At 38.9% G+C, this 14586-nt stretch overlaps 1 protein-coding gene across 3 annotated transcripts; it reads right to left on the bottom strand.

The window, feature by feature from the left end:
- Nucleotides 1-35: 35 nt before the first annotated feature.
- LOC103141232 (transient receptor potential cation channel subfamily M member 1-like) lies at nt 36-12555 on the bottom strand. Of its 3 annotated transcripts, none has more exons than XM_007556778.2 (9): nt 12420-12555; nt 10389-10468; nt 2954-3030; nt 2098-2293; nt 1806-2019; nt 1388-1512; nt 1144-1315; nt 345-519; nt 36-251 (listed from the first exon to the last, which is right to left on the bottom strand). In XM_007556778.2, exons 1-9 carry the CDS (start codon nt 12538-12540, stop codon nt 95-97), a joined length of 1317 nt encoding a protein of 438 aa, XP_007556840.2. In that variant the 5' UTR covers nt 12541-12555; the 3' UTR covers nt 36-94. The 3 variants fall into 3 exon arrangements, with proteins under 3 accessions (XP_007556840.2, XP_016529236.1, XP_007556841.2); XM_016673750.1 differs by lacking the exon at nt 12420-12555 and adding an exon at nt 10565-10589; XM_007556779.2 differs by having other exon boundaries at nt 158-519.
- Between the last annotated feature and the right edge of the window lie 2031 nt (nt 12556-14586).

The raw sequence follows: 14586 nt of genomic DNA, 5'->3' as shown, positions 1-14586 counted from the left end.
GTGAGATGGATACATGAATGACAATGGACACTGGATGATTTCAGAAATGTTTATTATGTGACAAACACACAACATTCCCACATGAAAGATGATTTCAAACATGAATAATACCTTCGCTGTTACTCACCAACTCCCTTTTTTTCATGCACTCCATTACCATGAGCAGGATCTGCTGAGACTGGCTTTTGCTATAATTAAACGTCTTCTGGATTGTGACTAAGAGCTGGTCTCGGACATCATCGTTAACCAGGCTTCAGGAGAGGATTGATAAATCATATTTAAAACTTCTTTGACCCGAGAATACCACCAAGGCGTTGCGAGAGACGAATTATCTGAGACCTCACCCTCCATCCTCTGAGAACTTGTGTGCGAAGGATATGATGTCTGAGGCGCGGCCGCTGCCATCGCAGACCACCACGGGGATGGGAGGCTCATCCCTTAGGCTCTCTAAGGTGATGGAAATGACATTGGGACCTCCCTCCACTATCAAGCACACAAGAGGAACACCCTGACCCAAACCTGGAACACATGAAGACAAAGAGTTTGTCCAACTAGTCAACTCGGACACTAAAGAAAAAGAAACAGAATTTCATGTGATGGAGGAAGAAGGGAGTGAAGTCAGTGGTGACAGCTGAGCATCCCTTTGCTGTCCCTGCCTTATTGAAGTTCCAGGCATAGGATGACAAAGGGAAGCCCACGGGTCACAGGGGAGCTCTCCAACAACTTGTCCTTTAAGAACCTCGCTCACACTCGCAAGTTCTGCACATAAGCCCACATTTGTGTGACCTCTGTCAGTCTGTTGGGTTTTTATCTAAATCCTCAAACTCATCCCCAAGCAAACCAGCTGTGACAACAGAGCGTTGATGTATGCACCACGCCCTCTTCTTTTATCTCTGTGTATTTTATTAACAGTGTTACATTCAGGATTTGTAAAGTTACAATATTCTAGGTCAATGTTTTTGCATGAATGACATTTCTAGACAGAACACAGGTGTTTAGAATTTCTTTTTATGTGAACAAAGGCTAAAGACATTAAAAAATAATAGTTAACTACCAATCTAAGATAATTTGGATGCACCACTGGGACATGTACATAATCTCTGGCCAAGAGGCCCACGATCTCCTGAATCCATCCCTGCTTACGAGTGTTGATCTTCTGCAAGGAGATGTGCTTCTCCAACAGTCGACGGAGTTTGACCTCAGAGCCATACTTCCCACAGGTTCCGTTGTCGGTGAGGATGAAATGAGAATGGCTGCTGTTGAGCACTGCCAGCTTACTCAGTGGGTTTGCCATCGATTGATAGGGTCTGGTCACCTAGAAAAGCAACGGAGAGAAAAATGTCAAACAGAGCTATCAAAGAAACAAAGAAAGAAATTCTGCTCTTACATCTTTTCCAATGAGATCCTCTTTGTTCTCCAAGATGCCCCAAGGAGCAATCCCTATTGCACACACCTTCCCTCGCGACTTGGATGAATGGTCCTTTAAGGCATCCCCAACGTGACGGATCACGCCTAAAGTAAGATTAGCAAAACAGATTGCAATGAATAAAATCTTTTTCCAGAAACCTCACGGAGCTTCGTCATGGGACATACTTTGGCGAAATCCACACAAATTGCAATTTGTGCTAAATTTCCAAGCAATGGTTCTAATTATAGAGCTTAAATCTGTGACAGTGTGCTTGATAAACCTCTTCCCTCAGGAAATTGCAGCAGAGATGTTATGCAATGACATTTTAGAGTCAAGGTAATCTTCTAATGTCGCAATCTGGTATTTATTTAGCAAACAGTAAAAGCATTAGAATAACCTGTGTTCACTCCGCCCGTGAAGATCCAAGCTCCAGTGGTGACGGCTGCTTTTATCAGGCCTTTGCCAAACACTTGCTTGAGTTTGGGTTGGAGATCAAAGTTCTGGAGACCCCCATGCACCGAAATGAGCAGCGTGGGCAGCTCCAGCTGCCAGTCCTTCACCATCAGATGCAGGAGGTTGTCAGGCTTGGTGTCATAAGAGACTCGAATGTACTGTGGAAGAAAATCATTTCAGCCGGTTGTGTTTGCTTTAAGCTGCGTGACAAATGGGGAAAATCTCAACTCACTCACCATTGCCTTGTTGATGAATCCTCCTCCCTGAAACTCAATGATCCCATAAGAGTCTGTAGGGTAGGTCCTGGTGTGCTTCACCACACTCCACTTATCATTCGGTGTCTCGATTTGCACCAGTGGGGTCGCCTCTGCTATGGAATTGGCACCAGGAGGGATGGCCACGTGTTGCGTCACCAGCTGACCACAGGCACATCTGCAACAGATGCATTCCTTGTGAATTAAGAAATGCTTTGACTTTTTTTCCCCTCAAAGACTTGTGAGAGAAATCACCTGTTTAAAAGGGGCTTTTCCTGAACGTGTCTTTTTTCATTTTCTTTGAAAAATGTGCACTGCTCGTCAGCAGCACACCAGGCAATAAGTAAGTTTGTAAAATCTCCAATAACGGTACTTTGAGCTTAATGAGCACTAAATAATTTAGAAAAACAATACAGAGAACATATTTCTAACAAAAAAATAGAAGTATGTAGAATTAGATAAATATGAATTCCTTATTATTATTACAGGTGAGGGTTAAGGTTCATTGTCTTTTATGAATGTCTTTTATTACATATCAGCTTCTGACCAACAAACTTACAATGGACAAGATTTCTTATTTTATTCTATTCAACTCTTCTGAACAAGATCAACAGCCAATAATTTTGATTGTATTCATTCTTAAGAACTGTTTTTTTACAGCATAAACATTGTTTGATATCATTGAATTTATGTGAAGAATTATAATGCCACACTCTTCCTTTTCCATGACACCAAATTTAAGAATTACTGATCTAAACATTTGTAAATAATTGCAAATCCTTGTTGAAAATCTGACTTGTCACATAATTATTTTTTATTATTATTATTTTTTTCTTACCTGGTTGGGTCCTTGCTGGGAAATATGTGAACACATTCCCTTTTCAGGAATGTCCTCTCAATCCAAGCTTTCTGTGCCTGCGAAGACAAAACGTGACAGAACCTAAGTGAGCATTACGAGCTTTATCATTGCTTCCCCAGGAGATCAGCCTCAGCGATCTGTCTGAATTTAAGTTGCACTTTCCAAATCCTCTTAGTTGTAATCCCTGGCTAAAAGATGCTGATAGTTTGAAATGTGCAAAGAACGCATAAATCACTGACAGGAGAAAATATTTCAGCCTGAAATAGAGTGAATATAGTTAGTGGTGGATTTCGGTCCAGTGGCTCCAGCTTAGAAGAAAACCAGTCCGTTTTCTTTTAATAGCGCAGAGTGTTGCAGAGTGAGAACTTGATACAAGTTAAAAAAGAAGTATCCCACACATTTCTTGTTCTCCAGGGTGGATCAAAGTTTCCCAGAACACGATGCATGTTTTCTTTCCATCTTTCTTCAACCCTCCCAGCCCCCTTCCCAAGAGCTTTTTATAACAGTTGCATTCCAGTCAAATCTGCTGAATAATCTGCTGCCATACCTTCCAATCAATTAGAAATAAAAATTCAGGCAGAACAGAAGGTATTAAATTATGTGAAAGCATCTCCAACTGAGTCGCATGAGAATGAATTAGAGGCCATGCACAAACTCTGCTGGTGTCTTGTGACTTGTCACAAGTTCTGCAGACACAAACCGCTCTCACCTCAAACTCACATGTATTAAACATTTAAAAGGTTGAGCCTTTTAGTTTAATTCTTCCCACACTTTGTTTAGATCTTCTAAACCAGTGGAAACATAATGTTTTATTAGTTTTATTTTTGTCATTGAAACAAAAGGTATTCCGCCTGCTTATCAGCAACCCGTTGTATTTTACTGTTGCCTTTTCCATCTTATTTTTCTCTCCCTCTGAATCGCCTTGGCTTGCAGTCTTATCATGCGTCATTAAACAACCAGAGCTCCTGCTGTGCTGCCCGCTCATATTTAACTCGTCTGAATTCACTCTTCAGGGTCTGCAGAGCAAATTACCTCCCAGTCTACTATTTCTGAAATATTGTTATAAATTAGGTTTGTAAATACACTTACATGCAGCCCTCTGTTGTAGCCTTACAGTCCCCCTCTCCGGTACTACAACACGTTAGGGTTTGAGATGTGAAGAGAAGTCTGCTGCTCCTTTGGTTGAGCCTTCCTCTCGTGCTGCATACCCTGCCAAGCTCTCCCATTGAATCCCACTGGACATGAAACTTCTTCACTTTATGAGGGCAGCCTAATATGATGAGCATGTGAGCAAGGTCTTTGTTCGCCCAAGTCCCATGACTCCAGTTCAAGGTAATCCTTTTGGGAGTCCCATGACCCCCTTCTGCATGCCCACGGGGTATTTTCATCCTTGGCTTGAAACAAGGCACAATAAATCTACTTTGATAACCAGCCCCTAATCTCCCAATTTGTTTAAACCTCATTTCTTTGTTTTCCCCCTGCACTGCTGTGGATGATCTTGTGCATGTGTCTGGGGAAGACGGCACAGAACGCCTAAACTAGTTGGTCAGAGACTCTTCAAGTTTTCATCTGAAAATCTTCAACCCCCCCTCATTACCAGCCCTTCCCTCACTCCCCCCAAAACTCTCTTGATTTCAACTTCATTTGCATAATTGGGAGAATTGGATGCAGACATACTTTTGTGGGACACCTTGTTAAAGAATGACTGGTTTCCAGACGGGGGCAAGGTCAGTCAATGCTAATTGCAGTTAATCTCTATTTCCACACACCACATTTTTATGGAGACAAGTGAAAAAAAAAAAAAAAAGCAAATCTATTCACACCCCTTGAGTTTGGTCACATTTACTCAACTTACAACCACTGGTCGCCTTGTTCTTTTACAAACAGAACATGGCCGACTAAACACAGATCCACACCAGCCTTTTCTGATTGTTAACTTGTTATAAAAACAATCAGGCTTTTTAATTATCCTGTTCACTTTGTGTTACAAAGAATGTGCTTTAAACCATGGCAAAAGAAGGTGAAATGAGGTTAAAAACCTCGAGCAATCCTGCATTAAATGTATTCTGTCAACACTCTCATACGAGCCCCTTTTATGGCTAAAGAGAGCAGTTCGAGCCCGACCGAGCTGACGATAGAAAATACAGCGTGAGAGAGCCCCAACATCCACAGAGTTCACCTGTTTTTTGTCCTGCTCAAGTTCAAGCCGTTGTTCATTTCAGCACAGCAAAAGTAAAGCGCATTTTCAGAAGGGGATATTTGGCGAGTAATGACGCATTTATTTCAGCTTATTTAAACTCATTAACCACAGAAACTAAAGCCAGAATCCAGTCGGCCAGCAAAACTGCTGCCCTCGTTAGGAGCTTGCCTTTAGCACTTAGCCAGCAAAGACCCTGGAGAATTTAGACGTCGCAGGAACAGATTGTGTCACACCAAGCAAGTAGTCGAGACTTAACGCTAGCGTCGAAACAAAACCCAACATTCATTCTGGAGCGCACGCTTTTCTGGGAAGATATTTGCCTAAAACATAAGGAAAGTTGTGCAAGTTGAACATGGTAAGTTCATGTTTGTTGAAAGAGATGAATATTAAAAACTATAAAACTAGAGTTTTATAGGTTGTACGGATAATTATTTTGTTCTCTTGAAACTGTGACCCCTGACCCCATTAATAGCCCTCACATGTTTCTCCATAACTTTTTTTCCTCACTCACTTACAAATTGTAGATTTTCTGTACATTTTCAAACACATACAGGCCACATAGGCAGCATGCCATCCATTCTCTTCTTCTTTTTTTTTTTATTGAAATCACATGGTGTTGGTCTCCTGACCCACAGCTTAGCAGCAAATTTGTTTCAGTGAAGCTACAATTGCACCATTGAACCCCTAAAAGCCATTTGAACAAGTTGTACTGATTCATTTCAAGTTGCTATCGGGATCCCACTGAAGTGTAAGATAAAAAACTAATTGCTCAGCTTTGATTGGCAATGGGGTTAGAGCTTAATGAGCTGTGGCACAAATAAAACACAGTTGTAATAAATGTGCTGGACACATAAAAAGCTTTCTTTTACAAGGATTGACTTAAGGGTAGAAGATTTTTGTAATGATTTTTACATTTCTCCGATTTTGAAACTTCGGTTTGGCAAATTGGTTCTCGCTGTGAGGCAGGCTGATTTTAGACGGCCCTGCTTGTAAATGAACTCATTGTCCTCCAGAGTCTGAAAATCCATTTAGGCGTCACGAGTCCGACATGTCACTGATTATCCCCAAGAGTCAGAGGAGTCATAAGACATGTTTTAGAGCTGCTGTTTTTCCACCAAAGATAGAAAGGCAGAAATAAATGAAATCATAAAAACAGAAAATAACTGAATTTTGAGATATTCTCTAAGTACGCAATCTGAAAGTACTGATGTGTTGATAAAGGCGTATTTATGACCTATGAAAAAAGCTTTTAAGTGGAAAATGGTGAAAATATGGAATGTAAGGGGGGGAGGATGCACAACAGTTTTCAGTTGTTATTTTGCTTTTATGTAAACATTTAGGAGAATTACAGCCAATCTCAGATAAACTATATAGTGGTTTGTATTTTTGGAGTAAAGATAGATAAAAAAAAAAAAAAAAACTAATTTAAGCAGTGAAATTACATTTTTTACATGAAAGTTTATTTTTAGATCTGCTGCTAGCTACTACTTGTTAAACTTACAGCTTGTCAACACAAAATACTCTGTTCTCCTTTCTTTCCTATTTTGAAGAATATTTATAACTAGTCCTTTTCTAATGTCATTCATGACAAAGATAATTTATAAAACTGTAATTTGTTGAAAATATCCAGTATATTATATTCTTTGACGAAATTGTGTTAAAAACTCAAGACTGGACATTTTTCAGTCCAATCTTGCAGAGATAGACATTCTCCAAATTCTGAAGCTTTAATACATTTTCTTTGAATTTTCTCTTAAACTGTGTAACTTGAGTTAAATGTTCTGGGTTTCCTTCCTTAAGCTTCTTTCAGTAGGTTTCTGGGGTTTCCTCTCATTCCTTCTGGCAAAATTGGTGGAATAGAGTCACACACACACTTTTCAGACCTGTCTAGAAATCTTCTGTAACAGAGATCAGGACTTTGCAATGAACACTTCAAAAACATTCCCTTTGTTGTCTTTGAATCACTTTGTAGCTAATTTGATTGCATGGTTATGGTCATTGTCCATTGGTAAAATTAACTCGGGGCCAAGTTTTTACTTCCTGGCTCCTGTTTCTACAGTATCTCTACATAATATCCTTTCTATGGCACTATTATTTTGTGAAGTGTACCATAGACCTCAATTAAAAGACCACCACAACATGGCATGATGCTGCCACCTGTTTGCTCCTCACTACATATGCTGTTCTCAGATTTACAACCTTCCAATTTTTTTCCAGCAAATGTAAAGAGGATCATTATGCCCTAGAGTTGTTTCTCTAGACATTTTCTCTTTTGTTCCTTAGTCCATCCATAGACCGTAATCTTCTTCTTCTTGTTAGCCCATGTGATTAGTTCACTGTTACTAATGAGACTTTTACCAGCTGCAGCCAACATCTTCACCAGGTATTTACTTTTGTTTTCAAGGTTCTTTTACACTTTCCCCGCCAAAACACTTTAACCTCTGGAACACAAAACCTGTCTCCTTTCCTGAAGGATATGATGTCTAGATATTTCGAGAAGCTATGGATGTGCAACACCATTGCAGTTAAAGTGTGTGTGATGGAACATCAGTTTAACTTCCTCTTCAGCATTCATTCAGCTTTCAGATAAATAACACAGGGGCATGTTTGTGTGACAACATACAAGTAGTTTCCCACAATATACATAAATGTAATGCATTTTACACCTGTATATATAAAGTTTGACTAGGCTGAAAATGCTTATTTCTATTCAATGAATCTTGAGTTTATATCAGTATTTTTCTGCGTGCTTTATTAGGTCATCCAAATTTGTCATGTGCTCCAGATAATGTAATCTGATTTTCATTTAATGATTAGTTGAATTGTTTAATCCTATTGCAAACCTTCAAATTTCATCTAAAAGTTCCTTTTTTTTATTATTGTTTTTCATTAGAACAAAATAATTTTAGTTTATAAAAGTTGAGTACAACAACCATATTGCTTTTGTTTAGCATTAAGGAACCTTTCTGTAATGCTGCCACTTTTAAAGATTGTTTTAATTTTCATGAGCTTTCTTCACACAAAGAGCCTGCTGTGCCTCGGCCTGAAACAGTGAAACCTCATTCTCAGGATTTGAGCCCTTAAGCTTTTTAACTCTCTTCGGCCCTCACCTGACCTGAGCCTGACTCTTACATCACACACAGTCATATGAGGCTGAAAATCACTGGGTTTGTTAATCAAATTTCCACTGACTGTCCTGCCCTTGTGTATTTGAACAATGGAAGCGATTAATTTGTTCATGAAAATTTATCTCACAATTTCGCCGACCGTCAGGCTAGAGGCTTTGTGGATGTACTTCTTTCTTTCTTTCATACTGCAAGCTGAACCTTTTTCTCAGAATAGGATGAATAGAGATGAACGCTTTCCTAATTTCATTAATGGCAACAGGGTAATATAGTCTGAGCACGCTTAGATGAATGTGCTTGGTGATGCAGAACCTGTGGCTAATGCTCCCAACAAGCACGACATCTGCCCTCATTGTTTTAATTTGTGACTTTTTTTAAACCTAATTTCTAAATGACAAGGATGAAAAATAATTTGTGGTCCATACCGCGAAGCACCATAAACTACGATTATTTTGGAATAGAAAATTAAATCTACAATGAAAGCAACCAAACTATTATATGTGACCAGAAAAAAACGTTGAACGTGGTACTTTGTTGAGTTTTGATACTATTAATATCACAGAACTGTTCACTTTGGAGCATAGTTTAAGTTTGCCCAGTGCAAAAACCTCATATAAAAAGTTTGAGGAATGTATTCTAATTTGGTTGCACCAGAACATTTAAAGGTTGCTAAAATATTCACAAAAAGAGCATAGTTTATCATAGTATGTTCTCATTAATGTCTAATAATCACATCTACCCTTTAATGTTTAACTTTTCGACATTGACTGAATGATCCAAAAAGCTTGAAATGAACCATAGTTCTAAACCACGAGGGGTCTTTGTGGCATTCTGGCACGACTGTGTTCTTCCACAAAATCAGTAAAAAAAAAAAAGGGGGCTTATTTGTTGATTTGCTCTCTGTTAGTCCATGAAAAATATACAAGCTAGATGCTTTCAATGATGTGAACTGAAGCATATTAATCACATGAAAGCAGAGTTTAGAAAGAGTCTGCAATCTGTCATGACTCCACAGACAGACCATTTTAAAGGATTAAAGTTGTGTTCAGGGGAAACTAGATGCTCAGTTTTAAACACCACTTAATGGTGACTTTAGATGGTTTTGGATGAAAATACTGACCTTATAGCCATACTTCTGCCCATGTAACCTGAACAAACCTGCATTTCTGTGAAAGACTCAAGGTTTTTTTATTTTTGTTTTCTTGGTGTGATAACAAGTGTGATCATATCTGGATTCCAGTGTTTTGTGCTGCAGTCTGCCTTTTTTTTTTAAATTCAGCCCTATTTATTCAAAAAATCTCATATGAAACCCAAAACAACAAACTTCCATTCAGCTGTCGCCTGGTTAATAAATTGAGTAAATATGTGCGACATGATCTCAGTGTAAATACATCTGTTTTGTGAAGCCCTCTGAGGTTTGTTAGAGAACATTAGTGAACAAACAGAATCATAGAGAAGTAGGAACACAGCAGGCAAGTCAGGGAGAAATCTCTGAGGGATTTTTTTTTAAGCAAGATTGGATTGGAAATCAGTATCCCAAGCTTTGAGCATTTAATGGAACACTGTTCAACCTATTATCTGAAAATGCATAAGAACAAGTTCCTTTCTTTAGACTACATGGAAAATTCTGTTTTTTTGAGGAAAACTAACACTGAATGTTACCTTGAACACACGATCCAAACGTGGCGGTGGCAACATCATGCTGTAGGGAGACATTACATCTGATGTGCAAAATGTAATGTTGTTGACTGTGTGTTTGTATTTTTATGATCTAAAGCACTTTGAAATGCTTTGTTGCTGAAATGTGCTATACAAATGAAATTTGACTGATTAATGTTTTCAGGAGAAACATGAAATGTGGTCAGAGTTGATTAGCACTTTACAATTTTTTAGCTTCTGTGTTTTTGTCTATTGCATGGAATCCTAATAAGATAAACTTTTGACTGTAGCATGAAAATATGTGAAAAAGTTCAAGAGGTAAAAGTAATTTTCCAAATGACTGCAGGTTACTAAAACCAGGCGACGTCAATTCCAGATGACAACTTTAAAAACACTGAAAATAACCTGTTTTCTGCAGGCTTCCTCTTACCTTTTGTGAGCCAGATGTGCTGCGTTTGAGGGAGGATCTTTTAAAAGTGCCAGCCTGGCCCTTAGTGTCCATCTTGAATGCTTTAGCACAGAAAAGGGATCCTCAATGAGCTTCAGCCACAAAGCTGAGGCATGACTGTCTCCTCTAAATTCAAACTTTGAAATAATTAGGCCTACGATTCTCCATCAGTGCAGGTCTGAGTGCTTCTCTCCCCTCTCTGCAGCTTTCACTCAACTGACAAGACAGATATTCCAGCCAGGGATATAAATCACTTGATGACACACTTGACACATAGACCCTTTTCCTCTGCCGGGCATCCCATAATCAGGCTTAATGCAGCCAGCTCTTGAGGCCTCAGAGTCTAATGGATAGAGATTTAATAAATGGTTATTGAAGGTAAATCTGCTTTGGTACACCACAATGCTGAAAAGGGCTGAGAGGGGCCGTGAAAGCTGTGATGCCAGTGTTAACTGGCCGAGAGCAGACGGTTGTTTCACCAGATGAGGCGCCCAGCTCCATGTGTCTGGAAGGGGAGACAGTAAGGACTCAGCAGGGTGCAGGTGAACAGACAGGAAACAGTAGATCCCTTGCATATACTCAAAAGCAGTTACACTGCAGTAGCTGTACTGAGTTATTTGTGCAGGTTTTCACGCAAAAATGCTCAAATGTTCTGAACTGATGTGTTGTGTTAAATTATGTTGCAATGTGTACCAGCATGTTCAAATTCCACTGCTTTTGAGTAAGATGGACAGAGAGAAGCTCATTACTGAGTATGTGTTCAAAGTTCGTCTTGCTCCAAGTGAACAAAAAAAAAGTAATGTTCAACAACTCCCTCTGCTGGACACACATTGTAATGATCTTTTGAGTGAAAATGAAAGCGTTCAGTTGTGTTCGATGCGACAGTGATCATCACACCACATCACTTTTGCACATTTTGTCATCTTACAACAACAAATTTTGAAGTGGAAGGAAAAAGTCACGTGTTTTTCAAACACCAATCATATACAACAATCAGAAAACGGTTGCCTGTTTTAGTATTATGATGTTTGTTAGAGAACAGCAGTGAATAAAGAAGCTTATGACCAAAGAACAGAGTTGACTGGTCAGATATAGACCTGTGGACATTTTTTGAGGGTTAGGTTGGAAAACCATGGCCCAGGTTTTTAATATTTTAAGGAGCACTGTTCGGTCTGTTACTTTAAAAAAAAAAAACAAACAAAAAAAACATGGGAGTAGTATGGCATAACTTAAACCTTTCCAAGACATGGTCATAGGAATTCACCTCTACAGTGAGACGTAAAAGTGTTCTGATCAGATGAGACAAACAGGAATCGTTTTACCCTAAATGCAAAATGGTAAATGTGGAAGAAAACCTGAATAGACATTCCCACAATGCAACATGCTGGTGACAGCATAATATTGTGTTGAGGCCTTTTTTTTTTTTTCCTCGACTGGAATCGGGAAGCTGGGCAGAGAAAGATGGAGCGAAATACAGAGCAATACTGGAAGAAAACATGGCAGAGAGGAGGTTCACCTGCCAGAAAGACACTAATCAAAAATATTTTAGATCAAAAGCTGTTTGTTAGAATGACCCAGTCAAAGTTCTGTCCATAATCTAATTGAGTATTTTGGGCAAGGCTCTACATCCATTCGAGTGAGCTTTAATTTAAGAAAGAATGTCAGCCTCTTGACGTATGTAGCTGGTCGAGACATTCTTCACTTGCAGCTGGTGAAAGATGGTTCTACAAAGTGTAAACTAAAGAGGGACTGAATACAAATGCATATGCCACTCTTTCAATTTGTTTTATTCGTAACAACAATGTCTTATTTTCCTTCCACTTTACAATTATGCAATATTTTTGCACTGGCTTGCCATATAATACCATTGAAGTAAAAATAAAATGACAATCTGAGCTTTACAATGTTATGATAGCTATCAACAGCTATCCTGAAGAAGAGGTGTGCAGTATTTAAAAACAAACAGGAGACGGTTAACTGTCAATCACTTTGAGCCATGAGAAACAACTCTACCTGCTGTAGTCAGATCCCCTTTGGTAATGATCACAATCACTGCATGCAAACCACTGGCAGATGACTTCCTTGTTTTGGTGTGTCGAACGCATCGGAGAGAGTCCCGCTGAATGCGTCTCATAATGGATAATGCGCAATTTCTCCTTGTAAGCAGGCACAGATGAGCTTTATTATCTGTCAGTGGCTTTGCATAGGTCAGTGGAGGAGATTAGTTAGCCCCAGTGAAGAGTGGGACACACAGGGGGGGAGGAACATTCACTGAAACATGTGGCAACATAAATATAACTGGGGATGATGCAGGCCACTCCTGTAAACACATAAACAAAGTTTGTTAAACAGAAGTGAACTTTTGCATTTAGCCTGGCATTTTGTGGTTATGTGAAATAAATGGCATGAATAAAAATTTTCATGACTGCATTTCGTTGCTGTATAAACTGCCACCATTGACTTAAATATTGATGGAATCAGTTACAAAGGTTTTGCTTTTCCTTGAATCAAATTGTCTGTGGTTTGAGTTCTTCTGTTGCCTAACAGTTGACTTTGATGATCACAAAACCCATAGTCAGTAAACTGATACTTCATAAAGTTAATAAGTTAGAGTCAAAAACTTAATATTAAAACTTTTTTAAGCAACACAAAACTGACATAAATTTAGCACTGAAGAAACCTCCTACCAAATGTAAAAAAATAGAAAGTTTATCCACAAGAATTTGTTTTCTGTTAACCCTTAACCTCTTACCTAGCTTTATGTTAATGGATGATACGCCTGCCTCATATTAATTATTAGCAGATGCACCCTGTATCGCGTCCTGCTTATTGCAACATTCAGACTAGACTAATCCTTCGATTATTTGCTCTTTTTCCAAATTCTTTTGTCTTGTAACTATTTCTGATGTTTTTGTGCTACTTCAGTCTTTAGTTATTGATTGGTTCCACTCTATCAAGCAACAAATGGCTTGGATATCTTCTAATTCCTGAATAATTTACCATAGCAATTAGAGTTGTAAAAACAGTTTTTTTTAATTTTATTTTTATTTTTTAGTTTTTATATCTGAAACCTTTATTCTTGAAAACCAAAAAGAGGCTCACCCATGAGACTATTCATGCAAGAACTGGCACTGTGTGAACCGATTCAGTGAGATTCGATAATTCAGCATTACAATTCCACATTTTCTTAGATTTATTCTAAGATGTATGCTTTTCTAATGCTTCTGCAAATTTAAATTTCTCATCAGTTGCTTCTGCATCTGTTCTGCTGCCTGTTTCAAGCTGAAAAGAAACACTAGAGACAAGGACAATTCTCAACTGGAGCCACTAGAGGGCACCGCGTTCAAAGGGAAGGAGTGAGTTTGTTCACAGTGCGGGCCCCTGCTTGTTATGATCAGCTGTCTCAAAAGTTGTACTGTTTCAAAGGTTAAACACATAAAAAAAAAAGAAATTTGCATGCTCACGCAGAAAAATTGGGTCTGGATTTACACATTTGACGTTTACAACGGTGTCCCTGCTTGCTCCCTATAATGCGAGGCTCAGTTTACCTTCTCGTGTTTAATTTGACGATTTGTAAATACGTGCTTGACTCATCTCATCATTTAAACCAGATGGCATAAGGCCAGCAGCTGGAAAGGTTTTTTTTTTTTTTTAAACTGCTTCCACATGTGATTCCAAGAGGGAATATTACTCGTTTCAGGAAGGGGAGATGATCCTTGTTGTAGAAGTTGTTCTTTGTTTTGGTGAAAAGTCTATTGGTACAGCCTCAAGCAAGGAAACCCAAATATTACAGAGTACAGAGCAGTACCACAAAAACCTGTTTTTTGGGGAGGTGGAGGGCTCACCACACCAAACAAAGGTATGTGTGCACTCTGGCTTTTATCAAGGTGATCAACACTGACCTGCAGGAACAAATCAGCAAAAGTTGTTTGTTTCTGACCTGGTGATCAGCCAATGTTTGTCCTGGTTACTAAGGAAACAGACAACACCCTCACCGGAGACTTTGGTGCTTCAGGTGTGTTCAGTCCCCTCGTGCTGCCCAGGAGGAAAACACGCTCATCTGATAATACAGAGCGCAATGTTGGGAATATAGATAAGGTACACAAAACATTCAGAGGAAAATAATGCATCACATAGATGATGACCTTTGAGACTACTGACATTTTTTATCTGTCTTAAC

Source organism: Poecilia formosa, unplaced genomic scaffold (assembly GCF_000485575.1).
Source record: "Poecilia formosa unplaced genomic scaffold, Poecilia_formosa-5.1.2 Scaffold81, whole genome shotgun sequence".
Taxonomy (NCBI): Eukaryota; Metazoa; Chordata; class Actinopteri; order Cyprinodontiformes; family Poeciliidae; genus Poecilia; species Poecilia formosa.
This window is presented reverse-complemented; position numbering and strand designations above follow the sequence as displayed.

Excerpts from the sequence above, each read along its gene's own strand:
- LOC103141232 (XM_007556778.2), bottom strand. The coding sequence starts at position 12,540 with ATGAGACGCATTCAGCGGGACTCTCTCCGATGCGTTCGACACACCAAA. Across the intron at positions 2,020-2,097 it reads GATTCATCAACAAGGCAATG|TACATTCGAGTCTCTTATGA; the intron begins GTGAGTGAGTTG and ends TTTCTTCCACAG. Across the intron at positions 1,316-1,387 it reads AGGATCTCATTGGAAAAGAT|GTGACCAGACCCTATCAATC; the intron begins GTAAGAGCAGAA and ends TTGCTTTTCTAG.